Source organism: Salvelinus fontinalis, chromosome 33 (genome assembly GCF_029448725.1).
Source record: "Salvelinus fontinalis isolate EN_2023a chromosome 33, ASM2944872v1, whole genome shotgun sequence".
Taxonomy (NCBI): domain Eukaryota; kingdom Metazoa; phylum Chordata; class Actinopteri; order Salmoniformes; family Salmonidae; genus Salvelinus; species Salvelinus fontinalis.
Window position 1 is genome coordinate 30,654,278 of NC_074697.1, and position 26,530 is coordinate 30,680,807.

The 26,530-nt window shown below is 40.8% G+C and overlaps 2 protein-coding genes across 3 annotated transcripts; both read left to right on the plus strand.

Annotated features, from left to right (window-relative positions):
• The first annotated feature begins 1,103 nt into the window (after positions 1-1,103).
• On the plus strand, positions 1,104-5,848 carry LOC129831998 (fructose-bisphosphate aldolase C-like). Its single transcript, XM_055895697.1, has 9 exons — positions 1,104-1,213; positions 2,692-2,828; positions 3,095-3,306; positions 3,722-3,776; positions 3,915-4,075; positions 4,203-4,286; positions 4,383-4,557; positions 4,751-4,950; positions 5,220-5,848. The coding sequence occupies exons 2-9, from the start codon at positions 2,717-2,719 to the stop codon at positions 5,304-5,306; spliced, it is 1,086 nt and encodes a 361-aa protein (XP_055751672.1). The 5' UTR covers positions 1,104-1,213; positions 2,692-2,716; the 3' UTR covers positions 5,307-5,848.
• A 3,183-nt stretch (positions 5,849-9,031) lies between these two features.
• LOC129831999 (serine/arginine-rich splicing factor 1B-like) lies at positions 9,032-23,709 on the plus strand. 2 transcript variants are annotated; one of them, XR_008755850.1, is made up of 5 exons: positions 9,032-9,485; positions 9,850-10,061; positions 21,619-21,791; positions 22,027-22,761; positions 23,233-23,709. XR_008755850.1 is itself a non-coding variant. In XM_055895698.1 (4 exons), exons 1-4 carry the CDS (start codon positions 9,295-9,297, stop codon positions 22,228-22,230), a joined length of 780 nt encoding a protein of 259 aa, XP_055751673.1. In that variant the 5' UTR covers positions 9,032-9,294; the 3' UTR covers positions 22,231-23,709. The 2 variants fall into 2 exon arrangements, 1 of the variants encoding a protein (XP_055751673.1); XM_055895698.1 differs by having other exon boundaries at positions 22,027-23,709.
• Positions 23,710-26,530: the final 2,821 nt, after the last annotated feature.

The window sequence follows — 26,530 nt, forward strand, 5'->3', positions numbered from 1 at the left end:
ACTGTCAAATGCATGTCATTCTTTATAGAATTTTATATGCATTTTATCCAACCACTTCAAGTGAAAATGTAACAATGCCACCATAAAGACAATGTAGCCTATTACTGTTGATCTTCATGTGATGGACCTGATCTTGATTATCGACCTATGTAAACAACTCAAACATTGATTGTTGTTATATCTTGTTCATATAAAAAAAATCTTTCTGACCCCATTTCTCTCTTATCTATGTCACAGTTCTATATTTCATAATTTACATCCACTGTAAACCTGTAAACACTATTTCTGAACCTATTATTACACATGCTTTACTACTAATGCATAATGCAGATATGCATAGGAGTGTTTGAATTGCTCTGAGACTGAGCTTTTCTTCTGGGTCTAAGGGGGAGGTCTGAATTGCCAAGAGATTCAGAAATGTGCCTAAGGCATAGTTCAACCTAATTATATAAGTCTATGATTTCAACTAATTAGAGGAAAATAGTGAGCAAATTGGTTTAACACTTAAATGAGGTTGCGCTGAAGGGTTCAGAGTTATTATAGCTTAAAAAAAACCTTATTGGGCCAACATACTGTAATGGACCTGGGTGTACACAATGATGCTGTTTTAAGTAACCAGGCTTCTTGAAATCTAACTTCTATGTAAAAACAATTTAGAGAAACACAAAACTGTTGTTTGGAATGATTAATTAGCTTCATGCTTCATCCACTGAACTATTGATTGAACTGCCATTGGGACAACTTGTCAGAACAAGACAACTTGTACTTGCAATAAAAGTATCATTTTCATTGTAAAGACTTGGAATGATGGATTAGTTTATGTTGAATGCAGAGTTTATGTTGAATGCAGAGTTTATGTTGAATGCAGAAGAGGCTGGTAGGAGGAGCTACAGGAGGATGGAAATCAATGGAATGGTATCAAACACTTGACAATAACTTGTTTGACTCTGTTCCATTGATGCCATTCCAGCCATTACAAAAAGCCTGTTCTCCTATAGCTCCTCCCAACAGCCCCCTCTTGTTGAATGTATTCATCCATAGTTATCTATTATACATCAACAAGCCCCACCCTGTCATTAAGCCCCGCCCTAGAGGTGTTGGTTTTGGAGGTCACAGAGCTGAGTGGGATACAAGGGAGCAGCAGTCTGTCAGACAGCGCAGTGTCTATCACTTCTCCAGTGAAAAAGTGAATTCTGAATTAGCATCCTGTCAGGTAAGGTTCTTAAGTTTTTTCACATTTACTTTTCATTCCAGCAAGCTTTAGTAAACAGGATAGAGAATATGATATTGAGCTGCTATGAATGTTCAACTATTGGATGAGTGGTACACAGAGATGCAGATGATGCTATTAAAGTAATGTTTTTTCTGTTTTATTTGGAAAACTAAAGATATAACAATGGATTGTTATTGTCTTGCAATTTACTAAACCAAATTAAAAGAGTGGATTGGAGTGACATGATGATAAGTCAATGCATGGTAGATTTACTTTTTTTACTGGCTATTGTTTTATTTTTCCTTGGTTATTGCAGACAGTGGAGTGTGAAAGCTGAGGGTCTGTGTTGACATGGTGATTTGCCATACCCACTATCAAGGGATGTGATATGAACGCATGAATCAACAAGTGCATTGTGCGACCCCACAGATCACTGTAGTCAGCGCTGCTACATCAGCAAGTGGGAAGCGTGATTAGGGGCCTTCTGCTCTCAAGAAATAGTAGAAATGTATAGTCTCTATGTGAATTTGATGTATTACTATCTCATAAGTGTTTTTTCCACTTACCAATTTGATGTTGCTACACAGAATCAGGGTAATATTTCTGAAAAACTCCCTGGTTTGGACTGACAGAATTCCTTCACCTTTCTTGTGCCTGCTGGGCTATTTGTTTGGTGGGCTGCATAGTCAGCACAAAGGTCCACACATCCCTAATCCCAGCTGACAATGTGCCAATAAGGACAGTCACTCAGCCAAAATCCCTGGGATTTGAGAGGATGGGAGCAGTGGTGGAAAAAGTACCCAATTGTCATACTCGAGTAAAAGTAAATACACCTTAATAGAAAATTACCCAAGTAAAAGTGAAAGTCACCCAGTAAAATATTACTTGAGTAAAAGTATAAAAGTATTTGGTTTTAAATATACTTAAGTATGAAAACTAAACATAATTGCTCAAATATACTTAAGTATCAAAAGTAAAAGTATACGTTATTTCAAATTCCTTATATTAAGCAAAGCAGTCAGCACCATTTTCTTGTTTTTAACATTTACGGATAGCCAGGGTCACACTCCAACATAATTTACAAACAATGCATTTTTTTTTAGTGAGTCTGCCAGATCAGAGGCAGTAGGGATGATCACGTATTCTCTTGATAAGTACGTGTAATTAGACCATTTTACTGTCCTGCTAAACATTCAAAATGTAACAAGTACTTTTGGGTGTGAGGGAAAATGTATGGAGTAAAAATAACATTATTTTATTTAGGAATGTAGTGAAGTAAAAGTAAAAGTTGTCAAACATGTAAATAGTAAAGTACAGAAACCCCCCAAAGTACTTAAGTACTTTAGTCCATTGGATGGGAGAGATATGCCCCTACGGTTGATCTATGTCTCTAGCTAAATATTTCCCTGAGTGAATTTTGATCAATTTAGACCAGCAAAGATGTGCAAGATCTGATATCTAATGATATCCCTATGCAGGTTGTGTGATCGACCATCTCTCAGGATGACACACCAGTTCCCAGCCCTCTCCAGTGGTCAGAAGAGGGAGCTCCAGGAGATTGCACTTCGTATCGTCACTCCAGGGAAGGGCATCCTGGCTGCTGATGAGTCTGTGGGTCAGTAAGGAGCTCTGCATCTTCTCTATGCATTGGAAAACCATCGTAATGAAAATTATTATACAACAATTTACATTTATGTATGGTATTAACAAGACAGTGGGACCTACTTTCAAGAAATCAGACAAATCTTAATTTCCAGTGGTGCTTGACAGAACCCACTACAAAGCAGTGGTACAGGATGGTGTCCAATAGATTATTCAGTTTTTATAATTGTAGGTTTACCAGACTGTGAACATGTTTGTTTCTAATGTTCCTGGAAACAGGCAGCATGGCAAAGCGCCTTAACCAGATAGGGGTTGAGAACACTGAGGAGAACCGCCGGCAGTACCGCCAGATCCTCTTCAGTGCTGACGACCGCATCAACAGCTGCATCGGAGGAGTCATTTTCTTCCACGAGACGCTGTACCAGCACGCTGACGACGGCACGCCCTTCGTCAAGATGATCAAGGACAGGGGCATCACTGTGGGCATCAAGGTACTGTATGAGCACAGGGTTCAAAAGGGCCAATGGTGACATCTTAAGTATGTTTTATGTCTCTGGTCTCTAGCTTGGGCAAGAATACGTCTTGACCCTACTTCTACTGTATATAACATTAGTGAGGGAAGGAATGAAAATGTGGAGCATACGGTTACTTGATATGCTCCAATGGACAGTCCCAGGAAGGGAGCAGGTTTCAACATTATGGAGACCAAAGAGTAGTACAGATATACTCTGATCAGGAGTTCTACTCCTGATGGATGGCAGTGCTATGGATAGAATGGCTGCTATTAATATCAACACCATCTGGATGAAAATGGCTGGCTTTAAGACAAAGAGAAGATTAGTGTGAAGGGGAGGATTGACCATTGTCATTTGTATTTTATTATCTGCTCTACCTCCTTTTCTTCAGGTTGACAAGGGTGTTGTCCCCTTGGCAGGAACCAATGGAGAATCTACCACTCAGGGTAGGGCCGAGACCCCTTGGGTCCCACTCAATCTGATCATCAAAACTATCTGAATTTGACAATTACAAAATGTATTCTGCCACTCACTGGTGAATCCCAATCCTTTACAGCCTTATTCATCTCTTTTTCATCCTGTAGGACTGGATGGGCTCTCAGAACGCTGTGCTCAGTATAAGAAGGACGGGGCAAACTTTGCTAAGTGGCGCTGTGTGTTCAAGATCAGTGAGACCACCCCCTCTAAACTGTCCATTGAAGAGAATGCAAATGTTCTGGCTCGATATTCAAGCATTTGCCAGCAGGTAAGAACTCCACAAACGCAGTGTAAAGGCACAATGTCATGTATGAGAAAATATTATAATTGCAGTACGTAACATCAGCATCACCTTCTAATCATGATGCTAATTATGTCCTTTTTCCGTCACCCAGCATGGGATTGTGCCTATTGTGGAGCCAGAGATTTTGCCTGATGGAGATCATGATCTGAGGCGTTGTCAGTATGTCACAGAGAAGGTGGGACCTTACCCCAACTTTTAACCTGTTAGTGTGTAATATGTATTTCTAACAGTGCCAGTTTATCATGTTCCATGTGTTCCCCATGTTGTGCAGGTGCTAGCTGCATTGTACAAGGCCATGTCTGACCATCATGTGTACCTGGAGGGCACTCTGCTCAAGCCCAATATGGCCACTCCTGGCCACAGCTGCCCCACAAAATACAGCGCAGAGGAGGTCGCCATGGCAACAGTCACTGCCTTGCGCCGCACCGTCCCTCCTGCTGTCACGGGTAAGGTCATAGGCCATTGGCCTCTCAGAGAAGTTCAGAAAGAGGGTATATACAGTACTAGTGTCAGATTCAGTCACTATACCAGTGATTTGGCATATTGAACATAGGTTAATTTATTGGCCGTTTGTAAAGCACTTATGGTGCTGATAGAAATCCATTGACTGTTCACTCTATTTGTTTTCTGTGTGTGCAGGAGTGACGTTCCTCTCTGGGGGTCAGAGTGAAGAGGAGGCCTCTGTCCACCTGAATGCCATCAACAACTGCTCCCTGGTGAAGCCCTGGACCCTCACCTTCTCGTATGGCCGAGCCCTGCAGGTGTCCGCACTCAAAACCTGGCGGGGACATAAAGAGAATGAGAGTGCTGCAACTGAGCAGTTTATCAAGCGAGCAGAGGCATGTACATCACTTTGTTTTCAGACTCTTAATCAACCTGGCTTTTGTCTTTTATCACTTAGCATTGTTGAGGAACATAATTCTTCTGAATATTTTTTTGTTTTTATAAAGCTGGACAATGCTATTAAGAACATTTCACAATTTTTCAAATGTGGAACGGTCATCTGAGGAAGTGATCTATGTTTTCAGTTGACATGAAGTGAGTTTCACCCCTAACAGTGTTTGTGTGTTTGCCCCTCATACCCCCATCCCCTTTCTCTCACTATCAGGTGAATGGCCTGGCCTGTCAGGGGAAGTACACTGGTGGCGGGGACAGTGAATCCGACCAGATCTATGTGGCCAATCATGCATACTAATGAGCCAGTGATGCCTCACATTCCAGCTTTGGCCAACCAATAGCATAGTCCGCTGTAACTGCCATACCAATGGCCAATCGCAGGCATATGCTGTCTACAATCTGTATTCTAGGAGTTATATTATAGTTATTTGAATGTACACACTGGTAATTCAAAAATGTTGCACATTGGTGGACACACTAGAAATAAGGGTCTAATGAAATTAGTCATTGAAGGATGGCCTTTGATTAGACACGTTCAACAATATTATTGTAACCTTTGAGATGACAACATGTTCTTGTGGTAGTAGCAAAATGAAACTTAATTGATGTTTGGTTGTTTCATTACATTTTTTGATGAGATTCAGAATGATCTTTTGCCATGTAAAGCCACCTTCCAAACTGCTGCATACTCGGATAAGCGTCAGATAGGGCGAACGGTGTTAGAAGTAAAATGTTATTTTTGTGATTTAGCTAAGTATTGTTCTCTATGCAAGTGATGTATCAAATACCGTCGTGCAAAAGTAAATCATAATAAAAATAAATTAAGTTCAATTGAAACAATGTGAGAATTCTGGTTTTATTTCTCATTAATTAATCTCGGTTACACCATAACTAAAATATCCCGTAATTTGGTCAGATGCTCATGCTCCATAGTCTGTCCAGGAGAGATTAGGCCTAGTCATAATTTTTTGTTTTGTTGTAACTGCACAAAAGAGTAGGCTTACCTACACATTGCACTATTTTTAGATTATTTTCTACCGTACGGTTAAACTCTGAGAAAGTTATCTAGTTCTTGACTTTAACAGAATAATTACACTACCATTCAAAAGTTTGGGGTCACTTAGAATTGTCCTTGTTTTTTAAAGAAAAGCACATTTTTTGTCCATTAAAATAACATAAAATTGTTCAGAAATACAGTGTAGACATTTTTTATGTTGTAAATGACTATTGTAGCTGGAAACGGCTGACTTTTTATGGAATATCTACATAGGCGTACAGAAGCCCATTATCAGCAACCATCACTCCTGTGTTCCAATGGCACGTTGTGTTAGCTAATGCAAGTTTATCATTTTAAAAGGCTAATTTATCATTAGAGAACCCTTTTGCTATTATGTTAGCACACCTGAAAACTGTTGTACTGATTAAAGAAGCAATAAAACTGGCCTTCTTTAGACTAGTTGAGTATCTGGAACATCAGCATTTGTGGGTTCGATTACAGACTCAAAATGGCCAGAAACAAAGCACTTTCTTTTGAAACTCGTCAGTCTATTCTTGTTCTGAGAAATGAAGGCTATTCCATGCGAGAAATTGCCAACAAACTGAAGATCTCATACAATGCTGTGTACTACTCCTTTCACAGAACAGCGAAAACTGGCTCTAACCAGAATAGATAGAGTGGGAGGCCTCGGTGCACAACTGAGCAAGAGGACAAGTACATTAGAGTGTCTAGTTTGAGAAACAGACACCTCACAAGTCCTCAACCTACAGCTTCATTAAATAGTATTCGTTAAACACCAGTCTCAACGAAGAGGCGACTCCGGGATGCTGGCCTTCTAGGCAGAGTTCCCCTGTCCAGTGTCTGTGTTCTTTTGCTTATCTTAATCTTTTATTTTTATTGGCCAGTCTGAGATATGGCTTTTTCTTTGCAACTCTGCCCAGAAGGCCAGTAACCCAGAGTCACCTCTTCACTTTTGACATTGAGACTGGTGTTTTGTGGGTACTATTTAATGAAGCTGCCAGTTGAGGACTTGTGAGGGGTCTCTCAAACTAGACATGAAGGCTATTCCATCTGGAGCAACTTGTCGAAAGAAGGCCAGTTTTATTGCTTCTTCAATCAGAACAACAGTTTTCAGCTGTGCTAACATAATTGCAAAAGGGTTTTCTAATGATCAATTAGCCTTTTAAAATGATAAACTTGGATAAGCTAACACAACGTGCCATTGGAACACAGGAGTGATGGTTGCTGATAATGGGCCTCTGTACGCCTATGTAGATATTCCATAAAAAATATGCCGTTTCCAGCTACAATAGTCATTTACAACATTAACAATGTCTACACTGTATTTCTGAAAAATTTAATGTTATTTTAATGGACAAAAAAATTGCTTTTCTTTCAAAAACAAGGACATTTCTAAGTGACCCCAAACTTTTGAACGGTAGTGTATCTGGAAAATATTCTTAGTTAATTTATCCTCACCCATAAACTAGTAGGCTATTTGTAGCTTGTCGTCTGATTTACTTTCATATATGTTGTTCCATGGCACCATCTACTGGCCCAAAGATTGTAGTTGATGATCAAATCAAATCAAATTGTATTTGTCACGTGTGACAAATACTAACAGGTAAGGGAAAGGGGGATATCTAGTCAGTTGTACAACTGAATGCCTTCAACTGAAATGTGTCTTCTGCATTTAATCCAAGCCCTCTGAATCAGAGAAGTGCGGGTTGCTGCCTTCATCAGCATCCACGTTTTTGGTGTAGCCCTTACTGTGAAATGCTTACTTACAAGCCCTTTAACCAACAATGCAATTTTAAGAAAAATAAGAGTTAAGAAAATTTTTACTAAATAAACCAAAGTAAAAAAATAAAAGAGAAACAATAAAATAACAATAACGAGGCTATATACAGGGGGTACCGGTACCAAGTCCATGTGCGGAGGTACAGGTTAGTCGAGGTAATTAAGGTAATATGTACATGTACAGTAGGTAAAGTGACTATGCATAGATAATAAACAGTAAATAGCAGCGGTGTAAAAAAGGGAGGGGGGTCAATGCAAATAGTCCGGGTAGCCATTTGATTAGCTATTCAGCAGTCTTATAGCTTGGGGTTAGAAGCTGTTAAGAAGCCAGTTGGACCTAGACTTGGCACTCCAGTACCGCTTGCCGTGCGGCAGCAGAGAGAACAGCATATGGCTAGGGTGGCTGGAGTCTTTGGGAATTTTTAGGGCCTTCCTCTGACACTGCTGGTATAGATGTCCTAGATGGCAGGAAGCTTGGCCCCAGTGATGTACTGGCCCGTATGTACTACCCTCTGTAGCCCCTTGCGGTCGGAATGCGAGCAGTTGCCATACCAGGCGGTGATGCAACCAGTAAGGATGCTCTCGATGGTGCAGCTGTATAACTTTTTGAGGATCAGAGGACCCATGCCAAATCTTTTCAGTCTCCTTAGGGGGAATAGGCGTTGTCGTGCCCTCTTCACGACTGTCTTGGTATTTTTCTACCATGATAGTAGGTGATGTGGACACCAAGGACCTTGAAGCTCTCAATCTGCTCCACTACAGCCCCCATCGATGACAATGGGAGCATGTCAACCCTCCTTTTCCTGTAGTCCCTGATCATGTCCTTTGTCTTGATCACGTTGAGGGAGAGGTTGTTGATATAGTATATGAGGCTCCAATGTCCTAATTCATAATCAATGTAGTGTCTGTATACTTTAGATGCACACTCACTTGTGAAGTCACTATTACTGGTGTAGGCCATCTACCTATAATAATAGGTTGCTGGGCACTACTCATAAGGCCAACTGATAAATAATGGCGATTTAAAATTGCAAGATGAAAATGGCCAAACAATCATAAACTAAGAATCTGCTCACCTGAAATTATTCGCCTAATCATACCAATATCACACACCTGCGTTAACTTATTTGACATCTATTATATCAAGGATGCATACTGAGACCCAGGACTCTTTTACAGATTGTACTACCGTGGACTATTTTATTTAGCGGACGTAGCCATTTCTAGTTCTTTACGGAGCACATTTCCGGTATTCATGAATGTCCTCGCGGAGAAGCGCGATTCTGAACGGGGATAAGTGTAGCGATCTAGTACACAACTTTAAGCGCGAGTGATACCTTATTTCGTTGTTGTTTTCAGCAGTGTTTGTGTACTATACTCAAATGACTTTCTAATCGGCGGTGATATACTTGAATACCGTCTTGCGAAATCCCTTTTTATTTCAACCTACCGCTAAAATAAACTAGCTAACGTTAGCTTGCTAGCTACTATGTCGGGAGGCGTCGTGCGAGGCCCCGCAGGAAATAACGATTGTCGAATTTATGTCGGAAATCTACCCCCTGATATTCGCACTAAAGATGTCGAGGACGTGTTCTACAAATACGGAGCTATTCGAGACATCGATTTGAAAAATCGGAGAGGGGGACCTCCCTTTGCCTTCATCGAATTTGAAGATCCCAGGTAACGTTAGCTAACGTTAAAGGCTAGCTTGTTAGCAACTCGTGCACTGCTCTAACGTTAGTTAGCCATCTGCTCATGCGACATCGTGAATCTTCTCTGCACATGTAACTATCTATTTTCGTTTTAGGAATGTACAGGAACATGAATTGGCTTGATAGCTAGTTGCTTCCGTTTCTGCATTTACATGTTGTGATGGTGTCTTTGTTTGTGGCTCGCCGACTAAACTCCACGATTTATCATTGTAAATCGTGGAGTTAAGTTGGGCCGGTTAACTACTGTTAGCATATATTATGCTAATAAGGCACACCGCAGAGTGCTGTGTTGACGATTGTTTAGCAATAATTTTCTATGATCACTTTTTCAGGGACGCAGACGATGCAGTGTACGGACGAGACGGCTATGACTACGACGGTTATCGGCTGCGAGTTGAATTCCCTCGGAGCGGCAGGGGTGGGGGGAGAGGCGGCTTTGGTGGTGGTGGTGGGGGTGGTGGTGGTGGTGGGGGGGTTGGTGGCGCCCCTAGAGGCAGATACGGGCCACCATCCAGACGCTCCGAGTACAGGGTCATTGTCTCAGGTGAGTCATGTAACTAGGGTGTTAAGGGTCAAAATGAAACTGCTTTTGGTATTATACTTTGTACTCAATGTTATAGACAAGCTTCTCAGGAACACTATTTTATGAGGTTAGGGATTTACAATTGCTGAGATCTCCTTTACAAGTGATCGAAAAAGGTCGTGGACTGGTCATTGTTAATCCCAAATCAATAATGGCCTCAAATCCATCTGTCTTTAGTCTATATTTCAACAGGTTTTGTCCAATATCTCAAGATAGGGTGGTCATATTGTAATGACATTTTCAGTGGCGAGTGTCGCAGCGGTCTAAGGCACTGAATCTCATTGCTTAAGGTGTCACCACAGACACCATGGTTCGAATCCAGGCAGTATCACAACAGGCTGTGATTGTGTGCTGCCCTATAGGACTCCCAATTGGCCAAGCGTCGTCGGGTTTGGCCAGTGTAGTTTGAATGATGTCTGTAAGTATAACAGAACTCATATGGCAGGCAAAAACCCAAGAAAAAATCCAACCAGGAAGTGGGATTCTGAGCTTTGTAGGTTTGCCTATCCAATATACAGTGTCTTTGGGGTCATATTGCACTTCCTAATGCTTCCACTAAATGTCAAAAGTCTTTAGAACCTTGTTTGATGCTTCTACTGTGACGGAGGGGGGAATGGGAGCTGTTTGAGTCGGGGGTCTGGCAGAGTGCCACAAGCTCATTCAGGCGCGCCTGCGTGAGGGCGACCTGCGTTACATCGCATTTCTACAGGCAAGGAATTCTCCCGTTGAAACATTATTGAAGATATATGTTAAAAACATCCTAAAGATTGATTCTATACAACGTTTGACATTTTTCTACGAACTGTAATGGAATTTTTTTGACTTTGTCTGGCCTGCGTGTCATCAATTTGGATTTTGGAACTAAACGCACAAACTAAAAGGAGGTATTTGGACATAAATTATGGACGTTATCGAACAAAGCAAACATTTATTGTTGAACTGGGATTCCTGGGAGTGCATTCTGATGAAGATCATCAAAGTGAATATTTATAATACCATTTCTGACTTGTTGACTCCACATCATGGCGGGTATCTGTATGTTTTGTTTTGGTCTCTGAGCGCTGTACACGGATTATTGCATGGTGTGCTTTTCCCGTAAAGTTTTTTTGAAATCTGACAGCGGTTGCATTAAGGAGAAGTTTATCTAAAGTTCCATGTAAAACACTTGTATCAATGTTTTACATGGATGTTTATTAATGTTTATAATGAGTTTTTCTGTAAATTGATGTGGCTCTCTGCAAAATCACCGGATGTTTGAGGCAAAACATTACTGAACATAACGCGCCAATGTAAACTAAGATTTTTGGATATAAATATTAACTTTTTTTTTTTTTTTTTTTTTTTATCCCCTTTTCACCCCAATTTTCGTGGTATCCAATCGCTTGTAATTACTATCTTGTCTCATCGCTACAACTCCCGTACGGGCTCGGGAGAGACGAAGGTCGAAAGCTATGCGTCCTCCGAAGCACAACCCAACCAAGCCGCACTGCTTCTTTAACACAGCGCGCCTCCAACCCGGAAGCCAGCCGCACCAATATGTCGGAGGAAACACCGTGCACCTGGCCCCCCTTGGTTAGCGCGCACTGCGCCCAGCCCGCCACAGGAGTCGCTGGAGCGCGATGAGACAAGGAAATCCCTACCTGCCAAACCCTCCCTAACCCGGACGACGCTGGCCCAATTGTGCGTCGCCCCACGGACCTCCCGGTCGCGGCCGGCTGCGACAGAGCCTGGGGGAGAACCCAGAGACTCTGGTGATAAATATGAACTTTATCGAACAAAACATTTGTGTATTGTGTAACATGAGTGTCATCGGATGAAGATCATCAATGGTTAGTGATTAATTTGATCTCTTTCTGATTTTTGTGACTCCTCTCTTTGGCCGGATAAATGGCTGTGTTTTTGACTAGATACTGACCTAACATACTCAGATGGTGTGCTTTCGTCGTAACGCCTTTTTGAAATCGGACACTGGTGGGATTGACAACAAGTTTATCTTTAAAATGGTGTAAATACTTGTATGTTTTGAGGAATTTTAATTATGAGATTTCTGTTTGAATTTGGCTGGCTGCTGCCATTTTCACTGGCTGTTGTCAAGTTGATCCCGTTAACGGGATCTCAGCCGTAAGAACTTAATGCGTTTGAGCCAATCATTTGCGTTGTGACAAGGTAGGGTTGGTATTAGAGGTCGACCGATTATGATTTTTCAACACCGATACCGATATTATTGGAGGACCAAAAAAGCCAATACCGATTTAATTGGCAATTTTTATATACACTGCTCAAAAAAATAAAGGGAACACTTAAACAACACAATGTAACTCCAAGTCAATCACACTTCTGTGAAATCAAACTGTCCACTTAGGAAGCAACACTGATTGACAATACATTTCACATGCTGTTGTGCAAATGGAATAGACAAAAGGTGGAAATTATAGGCAATTAGCAAGACACCCCCAATAAAGGAGTGGTTCTGCAGGTGGTGACCACAGACCACTTCTCAGTTCCTATGCTTCCTGGCTGATGTTTTGGTCACTTTTGAATGCTGGCGGTGCTTTCACTCTAGTGGTAGCATGATACGGAGTCTACAACCCACACAAGTGGCTCGGGTAGTGCAGCTCATCCAGGATGGCACATCAATGCGAGCTGTGGCAAGAAGGTTTGCTGTGTCTGTCAGCGTAGTGTCCAGAGCATGGAGGCGCTACCAGGAGACAGGCCAGTACATCAGGAGACGTGGAGGAGGCCGTAGGAGTGCAACAACCCAGCAGCAGGACCGCTACCTCCGCCTTTGTGCAAGGAGGAGCACTGCCAGAGCCCTGCAAAATGACCTCCAGCAGGCCACAAATGTGCATGTGTCTGCTCAAACGGTCAGAAACAGACTCCATGAGGGTGGTATGAGGGCCCGACGTCCACAGGTGGGGGTTGTGCTTACAGCCCAACACCGTACAGGACGTTTGGCATTTGCCAGAGAACACCAAGATTGGCAAATTCGCCACTGGCGCCCTGTGCTCTTCACAGATGAAAGCAGGTTCACACTGAGCACATGTGACAGACGTGACAGAGTCTGGAGACGCCGTGGAGAACGTTCTGCTGCCTGCAACATCCTCCAGCTTGACCGGTTTGGAGGTGGGTCAGTCATGGTGTGGGGTGGCATTTCTTTGTGGGGCCGCACAGCCCTCCATGTGCTCGCCAGAGGTAGCCTGACTGCCATTAGGTACCGAGATGAGATCCTCAGACCCCTTGTGAGACCATATGCTGACACATGCACATTTGTGGCCTGCTGGAGGTCATTTTGCAGGGCTCTGGTAGTGCTCCTCCTTGCACAAAGGCGGAGGTAGCGGTCCTGCTGCTGGGTTGTTGCCCTCCTACGGCCTCCTCCACGTCTCCTGATGTACTGGCCTGTCTCCTGGTAGCGCCTCCATGATCTGGACACTACGCTGACAGACACAGCAAACCTTTTTGCCACAGCTCGCATTGATGTGCCATCCTGGATGAACTGCACTACCTGAGCCACTTGTGTGGATTGTAGACTCCGTCTCATGCTACCACTAGAGTGAAAGCCCCGCCAGCATTCAAAAGTGACCAAAACATCAGCCAGGAAGCATAGGAACTGAGAAGTGGTCTGTGGTCACCACCTGCAGAACCACTTCTTTATTGGGGGTGTCTTGCTAATTGCAAATAATTTCCACCTTTTGTCTATTCCATTTGCACAACAGCATTTGAAATTTATTGTCAATCAGTGTTGCTTCCTAAGTGGATAGTTTGATTTCCTAGAAGTGTGATTGACTTGGAGTTACATTGTGTTGTTTAAGTGTTCCCTTTATTTTTTTGAGCAGTGTATTTGAAATAATGACTATTGGAACAATACTGAATGAACACTTTTATTTTAACCTAATATAATACAAAAATAAAATCTATTTAGGCTCAAATAAATAATGAAAAATGCTCAATTTGGTTTAAATAATGAAAAGACAGTGTTGGAGAATGTACAAGTGCAATATGTGCCATGTAAAAAAGTTTACCATTTAAGTTCCTTGCTCAGAACATATGAAAGCTGGTTTTTCAATATTCCTAGTAAAGAAATATTAGGTTGCAGTTATTTATGATGCGTCGACTATTTCTCTCTACCATTTGTATTGCATATACCTTTGACTATTGTATGTTCTAATAGGCACTTTAGTATTGCCAGCCTAATCTCAGGAATTGATAGGGTTGAAGTCATAAACAGCGCTGTGATCAAGCATTGCTAAGAGCTGCTGGCAAACGCAGTAAAGTTTGAATGAATTCTTACGAGCCTGCAGCTGCCTACCACCGCTCAGACTGCTCTATCAAATCATAGACTTAATTATAATATAATAAACACAAATACCAGCCGTTGGTCATTAATATGGTCAAATCCGGAAACTATCATTTCGAAAACAAAACGTTTATTCTTTCAGTGAAATACGGAACCGTTCCGTATTTTATCAAACGGGTGGCAACCCTAAGTCTAAATATTGCTGTTACATTGCACAACCTTCAATGTTGTCATAATTATGTAAAATTCTGGCAAATTAGTTTGCAACGAGCCAGGCGGCCCTAACTGTTGCATAAACCCTGACTGCGTGCAATGAACGCAAGAAGTGACACAATTTCCCAAGTTAATATTGCCTGCTAACATGAATTTCATTTAAATATGCTGTTTTAAAAATATATTCTTCTGTATATTGATGTTTATGGTTAGGTACATTCGTGCAACGATTGGGCTTTTGTTAAATCATCACCCGTTTGGCGAAGTAGGCTGTGATTTGATGATAAATTAACAGGCACCACATTGATTATATGCAACGCAGTACAAGCTAGTTAACCTGTCTGACTCAAGCGTTCCGCCAGCGGAACTCCTCCCACATTCCACTGAAAAGGCAGAGCGCGAAATTCAAAATGTATTTTTTAGAAATATTTAACTTTCACACATTAACAAGTCCAATACAGCAAATGAAAGGTACACATCTTGTGAATCCAGCCAACATGTCCGATTTTTAAAATGTTTTACAGCGAAAACAGCACGTATATTTGTTAGCTGACCACCAAATACAAAAAAGGACAGACATTTTTCACAGCACAGGTAGCATGCACAAAGCCAACCTAACTAACCAAGAACCAACCAAACTAACCAAGAAACAACTTCATCAGATGGCAGTCTTATAACATGTTATACAATCTGTTTTGTTCGAAAAATTTGCATATTTGAGGTATAAATCAGTTTTACATTGCAGCTACCATCAAAAATAGCACCGAAGCAGCCAGAGTAATTATAGAGACCAACGTGGAATACCTAAATACTCATCATAAAACATTTCTGAAAAATGCATCGTGTACAGCAAATGAAAGACAAGCATCTTGTGAATCCAGCCAATATTTCAGATTTTTTAAGTGTTTTACAGTGAAAACACAATATAGCATTATATTAGCTTACTACAATAGCCTACCACACAACCGTATTCATTCAGTAAGGCACGTTAGCGATAGCAATAGGCACGTTAGCGTTAGCGAATAAACCAGCAAAAGATATTAATTTTCACTAACCTTCTTAAACCTTCCTCAGATGACAGTCCTATAACATCAGGTTATACATACACTTATGTTTTGTTCGAAAATGTGCATATTTAGAGCTGAAATCAGTGGTTATCCATTATGCTAACGTAGCTTCCTTTTCCCAGAATGTGCGGATATTTCTATTAGACTCTCACCTATTCTGACCAAATAGCTATTCATAATCATTACAAAAAAAGACATGTTGTATAGGAAATGATAGATCCATTAGTTCTTAATGCAATCGCAGTGTTAGAATTCTAAAAATATCTTCATTACGACATAAGGCTTATGTTATAGCGAGAGAGTGGCCAAAACCTGGGCGCAAAACTACTAGTATACAGTTCGACAGATATATGAAATAGCATCATAAAATGTTTCTTACTTTTGGTGATCTTCCATCAGAATGTTGGACAAGGGGTCCTTTGTCCAGAACAGTCGTTGTTTGGATTTAGAACATTGTTTTTCCCTCTTGAATTAGCAAGCACACTGGCCAAGTGGCGCGAAGCTCTCATTTCTGAACAAAGGCACACAACGCAACACACCTAACGTCCCGAATAAATTTCAAAAATCGAATAAAACTATATTGAAAAAACATACTTTACGATGATATTGTGACTTGTATCAAATACAATCAAAGCCGGAGATAGTAGTCGCCTATAACGGCGGCTTTTCAGAAGGCAATTCTAGGTCCATCTGCGCGCTCTCCAGAAAACAGGAAATGGATGACTCGTTGTGCCAAGAGGATATATTCCACCTCAGACCAAGATAAACACTTAATTTCTTCTCTCACTTCCTCTTGACATCTAGGGGAAGGTGTATGACGTGCATGTATACTCATACGTATCATGCCCATTTATAGGCAGGCCCTTGAACAGAGCATAATTTTCAGACTTTCCACTTCCTGGTCAGAAAGTGTGCTGCCAAATGAGTTCTGTTTTACTCAGACAAAATTCAAACGGTTTTAGAAACTAGAGTCTTTTCTATCCAATAGTAATAATAATATGCATATTGTACGAGCAAGAATTGAGTACGAGGCCGCTTAAATTGGGCACGTTTTTCCCCCAAAGTGAAAACGGCGCCCTCTGTCCTCATCAGGTTAACCTAGTAATATCATCAAACATGTATAGTTAACTTCTTCAAACATGTGTCTAATATCATTTTAAAGGTAATCTTGTTAATCCCACCAAAGTGTCCAATTTCAAATATGCTTTTCAGCGAAAGCACTACAAACGATTATGTTAACTTCTTCTGGCTGCAAGCCCGAGGCCGCCCACAATATGACAACAGCCAGCTCAAGTGCATGGCGCGAAATTCAAAATATATATTTTTTAAATATTTAACTTTCACACATTAACAAGTCCAATACAGCAAATGAAAGGTACACATCTTGTGAATCCAGCCAACATGTCCGATTTTTTAAAATGTTTTACAGGGAAAACAGCACGTATATTTATGTTAGCTCACCACCAAATACAAAAAAGGACAGACATTTTTCACAGCACAGGTAGCATGCACAAAGCCAACCTAACTAACCAACAAACAACTTCATCAGATGACAGTCTTATAACATGTTACACAATAAATCTATGTTTTGTTCGAAAAATGTGCATATTTCAGGTATAAATCATAGTTTACATTGCAGCTACAATCAGAAATTGCACCGAAATCAGCCATAATAATTAAAGACACCAACGTGGAATACCTAATTACTCATCATAAAACATTTCAGAAAAATACATAGTGTACAGCAAATGAAAGACAGGCATCTTGTGATTCCAGCCAATATTTCCGATTTCTTAAGTGTTTTACAGCGAAAACAAAATGTAGCGTTATATTAGCTTACCACAATAGCCAGAAACGCATGCCATTTCCCAGTAGCAAAAGGTTAGCGATCGTAACAAACAAGCAAAAGATATATAATTTTTGACTAACCTTGATATTCTTCATCAGATGACAGTCTTATAACATCAGGTTATACATACACTTATGTTTTGTTCGAAAATGTGCATATTTAGAGCTGAAATCAGTGGTTATACATTGTGCTAACGTAGCTACTATTTCCCACAACGTCCGGATATTTTTCTAACACTTTTTCTGACACACATATTCTGACCAAATAACTATTCATAAACATAACTAAAAAATACATGTTGTATAGGAAATGATAGATCCATTAGTTCTTAATGAAATCGCCGTGTTAGAATTCTAAAAATAACTTCATTACGACATCCAGCTTCGGTATAGCTAGAGTACCCAAAAGCTGGGCGCCGACGACTAGTTCACATGTACGACAGATATATGAAATAGCATCATAAAATGTTTCTTACTTTTGCTGATCTTTAATCAGAATGTTGGACAAGGGGTCCTTTGTCGTGAACAATCGTTGTTTGGATTTAGAACGTCCATTTTCCCTCTCGATTTAGCAAGCACACTAGCCAAGTGGCACGAATCTCTCCATCGTCAACAAACTCAGAATGGAACACGGCAAAACTCCCGAAAAAATTTCAATCTGATTAAACTATATTGAAAAAACATACTTTACGATGATATGGTCACATGTATCAAATAAAATCAAAGCCGGAGATATTAGTCGTCCATAACAGCAGCTAAACAGAAGACAAATCCAGGTGCCTCCTCGCGCTCTCCAGAAAACAGGAAATAGGGGACACGTCATACAAAGAGCTTGTATTCCACTTCAGACCCAAGATAAACACTCAATTTCTTCTCTCACCGCCTCTTGACATCCAGGGGAAGGTCTATGAAGTGCATGTATACTAATACGTATCATGCCCATTTATAGGCAGGAAGTAGAACAGAGCCTCGATTTCAGACTTTCCACTTCCTGGTCAGGAAGTTTGTGCCAAATGAGTTCTGTTTTACTCAGATATAATTCAAACGGTTTTAGAAACTAGAGAGTGTTTTCTATCCAATAGTAATAATAATATTCATATTGTACGAGCAAGAATTGAGTACGAGGCCGTTTGAAATGGGCACCTTTTATCTGGCTACTCAATACTGCCCCTGCAGCCCAAACAGGTTAAGTCACCACCAAACCACAATAAGCACAGCCATTTTTCCAGCGAAATATAACAGTCACAAAAAGTAGAAATAGAGATAAAATGAATCACTAACCTTTGATTATCTTCATCAGATGACACTCATAGGACTAAATGTTACACAATACATGCATGTTTTGTTTGATAAAGTTTATATTTATATAAATAAATCTGAGTTTACATTGGCGTGTTACATTCACTAGTTCCAAAAACATCAAGTGATTTAAGGCCACCAGCCTTACTGCTTGTTCTGTGCGTGATTTCCTGCAAGACAGGAATGTCAGTGTTCTGCCATGGCCAGCGAAGAGCCCGGATCTCAATCCCATTGAGTACGTCTGGGACCTGTTGGATCAGAGGGCTAGGGCCATTTCTGTTAGTCACATGTCTGTGGAACTTGTTCAGTTTGTCTGTTGTTGAATCTTATGTTCAAACAAATATTTACACATGTTAAGTTTGCTGAAAATAAATGCAGTTGACACAGGACGTTTCCTTTTTTTGCTGAGTTTAGTAAAAAATAAAGAGAAACCCTTGAATGAGTAGGTGTATCCGTACTTTTGACTGGTTCTGTATGTTACGAATTGCAATTCGTTGTGCATTTTTCAAATTCTTAACACTATCTTAAGAATTCCAATTTGTTGTTGCTAACATTGACTAGGTGGCTAACGTTAGCTAGCTCAAGGGTTTAGGGTAAGGGTTAGCTAACATGCTAAGTATACTGAAGAAAAATAAATGCAACAACTTATATGATTTTACTAAGTTACAGTTCATATAAGGAAATAAGTCAATTTCAATAAATAAATTAGGCCTAGATCTATTGATTTCACATTATTGGGCAAAGGCACAGCCACTCCAAATGAGTTTTCCCCCACAAAAGGGCTTTATTACAGACACACATACTCTTCAGTTTCATCAGAGGTCCGGGTGCCTGATCTCAGATGCTCCCGTGCGTGTAGAAGCCAGATGTGGAGGTCCTGGGCTGGCTTGTTTCCAGGTGGTCTGCGGTTGTTAGGTCGGTTGAACGTACTGCCAAATTCTCTAAAACGATGTTGGGGTGGCTTATGGTATAGAAATGAACATATTCTCTGGCAACAGCTCTGGTGGATATTCCTGCAGTCAGCATGCCAATTGCACGCTTCCTCAACTTGAGACATCTGTGGTGTTGTGTGACAACTACATTTTAGTAGGTTCTTGTCCCCAGCACAAGGTGCACCTGTGTAATGGCCATGCTGTTTAATCAGCTTCTTGATATGCCACACCTGTCAGGTGGATGGATTATCTTGGCGAAGGAGAAATGCTCATTAACAGGGATGTAAACAAATTTTTACACAATTTGAGAGAAATTAGCTTTTTGTTCATATGGAACATTTCTGGGATCTTTTATTTCAGGTCATGAAACATGGGACCAACACTTCATGTTGTGTTTATTTTTGTTCAGTATAGTTACAAAGTAAGTAGTTGCTAAAGTTGTCCTTGATGAGATTCGAACATGCAACTTTTGGGTTGCTAGATGTTCGCGTTATACGCTCACCCATCCACCCCGACCAACCACCCTCCTTTCTGTTATGCCTTAAGAACCAAAAGAAACATCATACTAATTTGAGTGTCCTGGATATACATTCACTATGTTAAGTCTAGTCTGAGACCATTATGGAATGACCGAAGGGGAGGGAAAAACGTTTAACCTTAAATTGCAGTCCAAGGACGTCTAATGACTGTAAAACACCCTCAGGACATTCCCATACTTGTTAGCAATACAATGTCCCATCAATCTTACTCTGGTAGTGAGGAATACCCATCGCAAAGAGCAAATATGACCGCTCAGATTTTGACAGTTTAATTTTAAAAAATGCTGTCCCACAGAATTGAACGTTCTAAGCACGGCACTTACTTTACATTTGGGCTCATATCACGTAAAATATCAAAACTTCCAGTATTGTGATTTTTAGACATGGTAAACAACTTCCACATTCATGTTTTCAAATTATTTCTATATTTTGATGACCACATTATTGAAATTAGTGAAAATGTATTTGATTTATTGCTGTTTTGTAGAATTCTCGCCTAGTGTCCATTGTTTCGTCACTTAACACCCTAATGTAATGTGGGTGGGGTTTATATACATCATTGGTTGCACTACCGCACTGCAATCTGTAATTTACCTGTCTTTAATATTTCAATGACACTGCTGGTGGTCTTCTTTATTTCATTAACAAATAGACTCCCTGTGTTACCGCCAGATTAACCTACTGTAACGTAGCAGGCATAAAAGAACCACCTGAAACTAGGTCCCCTGCTGTCATGAACTGCCAGTTGAAAAACTGGCAGGGTTTAGGGAATGCTGTCAACATGGCCACTGCCATTTTTAAAAACTCACCATACCCAGCAAACCTCAGTCTGTTCAAGAATGTAGCAAGCGTTGAAGCGTACTGAATGCACCTCAGGTCTTGACAAGAAGGAAAATAAACTGTTGGGAGGTTCTCTTCTGCACTGTTCAACCAATCCAGTAAATGTGGAGGAGTGGTTAAGATGGAGTGTCGCCTTAACTTCTAAAAGCAGAAGTCGTGTCACAGGTGCTCTTTCCATTTCCTCTGAAAACCAGAACATCTGTTTGTTGGGGACTCTGCAGAGGCTACTGTCTAATTGGCTAGTTCCTTTTTCACCAGACAGAAGCACTTGTCTTTTTTGGTCAGCTAAATAGTGATATCCATTCCTTCCACATTAGTTAATTGTTTCTGGTTCTGTAGAACCAGCCTGGTTTAGTTAGTCTCTGTGCACATCCTGAATTATATTGCTATGCCACAGATCTATTGAGCAAGTTTGTATCATTTCAGTAAAGTGTTGAAAGTAATCACTGAGTAAAACATCTAATTTATTTGCTCTTCTCTTCAAAGGGCTTCCCCAGAGTGGCAGCTGGCAGGACCTCAAGGATCATATGCGTGAGGCTGGGGATGTATGTTATGCTGACGTTTTCAGAGATGGAACTGGGGTTGTGGAGTTTGTGCGCAAAGAAGACATGACCTACGCCGTTCGAAAGCTGGATAACACCAAATTCCGATCACACGAGGTATGCTTTTAGGTTTAATTGGATTTGATTATAAGGATAGGATGATATTTTCGTTAAAGGTAAGTACAGTGACTACCAACACTATTGAATCTTTCCCCTCAACCTCTCCCCATTTTCAGTGACTACTTGTGCAGCCTTTCAAGAACTTAAGGCTTGTTTTGATGCAATGGAAGGAACCGTTTGAGGTGGAAATGCTTTTTGTTTCAACGTCTAGTTCTTTTTGTGTGTCTACCAGGGAGAGACCGCTTACGTTCGCGTGAAAGTAGATGGTCCCCGCAGTCCGAGCTATGGAAGATCCCGTTCCAGGAGCCGCAGTCGAAGCAGGAGCCGCAGCGCAGCCAGTCGCAGCCGCAGCAACTCTCGTGGTGGTGGTGCCCGTGGTGGCAGAGGATCTCCTCGCTACTCTCCTCGCCATAGCCGCTCTCGCTCCCGTTCCTAAACTCTGTGTTGACCTTTTGGTGGATCCCCTGTTAGCAGTTCCTCTTTCCACTTGTTTTTACCTCCTTTTGAGTTTTTCAGAAGTCAACTATAGATTTTAATTTTTGCATTCCATCTCCTGATGTCCTAGTGGAAGGTCTTGGTATGTAGGTGTATCCCCCTCCTGTCACCTTTCCTCCCTGACCCTCCCTACTTTAGTCCTTTTTGTTTTGATCTCCTTTCTCAATTCATTTGAATTTACCTATTGTCTTTCCTCCAAAAATGTTGCAACATTTGAAACCCTATTGCTCTGAACTTCAAAAATGTTGATCTTAACAAGTTCAATGTTTTTGTAAGTGTTGGAAAATGTATGTACTTTTTCATGGGATGGCGGGAGTCTCATTGCTAAACTGTATTTTACCCTTGTGTCTTCCTTTAGACATCTGAAGATAAGGATTAAAGAGTGATTTGGAATAAAAGTTGTGGAGCACATTTCATTTGTTTGATCAGGATCAGGATAGGACATCTTAGGAGGAGTCAGGTCGAGGCAATGGTATGCTTTAGTATTGATTATTTGCATCTATTGATAAAGTCGTTGCTACAGGATGCATGATTGTCTCTTGAATGTAGCACAATTTTCTATATCCTTTATATATACCTGTCATCTATTGTTTGGCAACCTTTTTAGCACTGAAACAGTGTATCTCTTTGGTTTTGTGCCAGGACAAAGGTCCTTAGATGTACCTTTTTAACTTTAATGCTACATAAGAACCATTTATCTATTATTCTTTTTATAGATGCTGTTTTAATATTAGACAGGGGCTCTGGGCTTGTTTCAGCTTAAACATTGAAATATTAGACATTTTCTTAAGTATGAATTTGATGGTTTGGGTGCTCACTGACATTTTCAAATTGATCTTTAGTAGTGACATGTCATGAGTGCACAAAATAAGAAGTGGGCTGGGCCCAAATCAGACATGATTCTAATGGTTTCCCTCTGATTTTTTTTTCCTGGTATTTCAAGGTTTTGATTGGAGGAGGGGCTCAGTGGATCCCAATCCTTGGAGCCGGATCAGAGGAGCATTTAGGGAAGGGATAGGCAAGGATGGATGCTTGGAGCCGGATCAGAGGAGCGTTTAGGGAAGGGATAGGCAAGAATGGATGCTTGGAGCGGGATCCATTTTCCAGGAATCAAATCAATTGAACTAATTAAGGAATCCTAGATGCAACTTTTTGAATGGCCCAGTTTATTTCAATTTTTGAGCGGTAAATATGCGCAGAGTCAAAGGATATGGATAAGGATTATTTACGTTTTTGGAGTAAGAAAAGGAAACTGAGGACCAGGAAGTTGGATCAAAGAATGGAAGGAGACGTAGGAGTCTGGTAAATAAGGGATTAAAATTTGTGATGGTTGGGGATTATATTTAGTATAGTTAGTCTGTCTTTCTTAAATTTAATTTACTCTTTTAGTTTAGCATTTTCAATAAAATCCTGAAAAGACGTACCTGTTTTTTAGTTTGTTTTTCTTTTGAATTAATGTAAAGGATGAACTTAATGGCCCTATGATGTAATAAGAGGCCAAATTGAAGAATAACCCAGTAGACCATCTACTCTAATGTATTACATTATACATCATGGTGCGGTGTCCCGGACACAGCTTAATCTTAGTCCTGGACTAAAGTTACACCTGAAAGAAAGTAACGCAACATGAAGTGTTGGTTTCATGAAGATCCCAGAAATGTTACATATACACAAAAAGCCTATTTCTCCTAAATGTTGTGAACAATTTTGTTTACATCCCTGTTAGCATTTCTCATTTGCCAAGATAATCCATCCATCTGAAAGATGTAGCATATCAAGAAGCTGATTTAAAATGCATGATCATTACACAGCCGCGCTGTATGATGGGGACAATAAAAGCGAACTCTAAAATGTGCAGTTTTGTCACAACACAATGCCACAGATGTCGCAGGTTTTGAAGGAGCGTGCAATTGGAATGCTGACTGCAGGAATGTCCACCAGAACGGTTGCCAATAATGTAATGTTCATTTCTCTACCATAAACTGCCTCGTGTATGGCGTCGAGTGGGCGAGCAGTTTGCTGATGTCAACCTGAACAGATTGCCCCATGGTGGCCGTGGGGTTATAGTGTGGGCGGGCATAAGTTACAGACAATGAACACAATTGCATTTTATCAATGACAATTTGAATGAACAGGGATGCCGTGACTAGATCCTGAAGCCCATTGTGCTGTTCATCCGCAACCATCACCTCATGTTTCAGCATAATAATGCACTGCCCCATGTCGCAAGGATCTTTACACAATTCCTGGAAGTTAATGTCTCAGTTCTCCCATGGCCTGCATACTCACCAGACCTGTCACTCTGAGCATATTTGGGATGCTCTGGATTTAGGTATATGAGAGCGTGTTCCAGTTCCCGCCAATATCCAGCAACTTCGCACAGCCTCTGAAGAGTGGGAGAACATTCCACAGGCCACAATCAACAGCCTGATCAATTCTATGCGAAGAAAATGTTGCGCTGCATGAGGCAAATGGTGGTTACACCAGATACTGCCTTTTTGATCCACAGCCCTACCTTTTAAGGTATCTGTGACCAACAGATGCGTGTCTGTATTCCCAGTCATGCGAAATCCATAGATTGGGGCCTAATGAATTCATTTAAATTGACTGATTTCATTATGAACTGTAACTAAGTAGAATCGTACCAATTGTTGCATGTTGTGTTTATATTTTTGTTCAGTATATTTCAATGGAGATTCTTAATTGACCTTACCTTTTAGATCAGGACTAGGCTTAATCAGGAAACTGACCTCATGGGTTGTATGAAATAACTGAATATAAACTTGTAAATAAGTGATAAAACTACCTTTTTTATGAGTTGTATGCATTAGTGAGGAAATGTAAAATATTCAGGAAAATGTCATTTCAAGCAGACGTGCTAATATACTGAACAAAAATAAACGCAACATGCAACAATTTCAAAGATTTGAATGCGTTACAGTTCATATAAGGAAATCAGTCAATAGAAATACATTCATTAGGCCCTAATCTATGGATTTGACATGACTGGGAGCACAGATGCCTTTGAAAAGTATGGGCATGGATCAGAAAACCAGTCCGTCTCTGGGATCCTGAGTGGCGCAGCGCTCTTGGCGTTCTCTTAACCAGCTTCATGAGGTAATCACCTGGAATGCATTTCAATTAACAGGTGTGCCTTGTTAATTTGTGGAATTTCTTTCCTTAATACATTTGAGCCAATCATTTGTGTTGTGACAAAGTAGGGGTGGTATGCAGCGGTCTAAGGCACTGCATCTCAGTACTTGAGGTGTCACTACAGACACCCTGGTTCGAATCCTGGCTGTGATTGGGAGTCCCATAGAACAGCATACAATTGACCCAGCGTTGTCCGGGTTAGGCCGTCATTGTAAATAAGAATTTGTTCTTAACTGACTTGCCTAGTTAAATAAAGGTGAAATTGATTTGATCCGGCTTTTGATTGTGGCCTGTGGGATGTTGTCCCACTCTTCAATGGCTGTGCGAAATTGCTGGATATTGGCGGAAACTGGAACACTGTCGTACACGTCAGCAAGGAGCATCCCAAACGTGCTCGATGTCTGGTGAGAATGCAGACTATGGAAGAACCAAGATATTTCCAACTTCCAGGAATTGTGTACAGATCCTTAAAACATGGGGTTGTGCATTGTCATGCTGAAACATGAGGTGATGGCGGTGGATGCATGGCATGACAATGGGTCTCAGGATCTTGTCACTGTATCTCTGCATTCAAATTGCCATCAATAAAATGTAATTGTGTTTGTTGTCCGTAGCTTATGTCTGCCCATACCACAACCCTACCGACATCATGGGGCACTCTGTTCACAACGTTGGTGTCATCAAACCGCTCGTCCACACAACGCCATACACATGGTCTGCGGTTATGAGGCTGGTTGGAAGTGCTGCCAATTTCTCTAAAACAAATTAATATTACATTCTCTTGCAACAGCTCTGGTGGACATTACTGCAGTCAGCATGCCAATTGCATGCTCCTTGAAAAACTTGACATGTCTGTGGAATTGTGTTGTGACAGAACTGCACATTTTAGAGTGGCCTTTTATTGTCCCCATCACAAGGTGTACCTGTGTAATGATCATGCTGTTTAACAAACTTCTTGATATGCCACACCTGTCAGATGGATGGATAATCTTGGTAAAGGAGAAATGCTCACTGCTAGGGATGGAAACAAATGAGAGAAATAAGCTTTTTGTGATTATGGAACATTTCTGGGATCTTTTATTTCACCT

Bases quoted from the DNA above. Each gene is read 5' to 3' on its own strand.
- LOC129831999 (XM_055895698.1), top strand. From the start codon at position 9,295: ATGTCGGGAGGCGTCGTGCGAGGCCCCGCAGGAAATAACGATTGTCGA. The intron at 10,062-21,618 runs GTGAGTCATGTA...TTCTCTTCAAAG, and splicing joins GTACAGGGTCATTGTCTCAG to GGCTTCCCCAGAGTGGCAGC. The intron at 21,792-22,026 runs GTATGCTTTTAG...TGTGTCTACCAG, and splicing joins CCAAATTCCGATCACACGAG to GGAGAGACCGCTTACGTTCG.
- LOC129831998 (XM_055895697.1), top strand. From the start codon at position 2,717: ATGACACACCAGTTCCCAGCCCTCTCCAGTGGTCAGAAGAGGGAGCTC. The intron at 3,307-3,721 runs GTACTGTATGAG...CCTTTTCTTCAG, and splicing joins GCATCACTGTGGGCATCAAG to GTTGACAAGGGTGTTGTCCC. The intron at 4,287-4,382 runs GTGGGACCTTAC...CATGTTGTGCAG, and splicing joins GTCAGTATGTCACAGAGAAG to GTGCTAGCTGCATTGTACAA.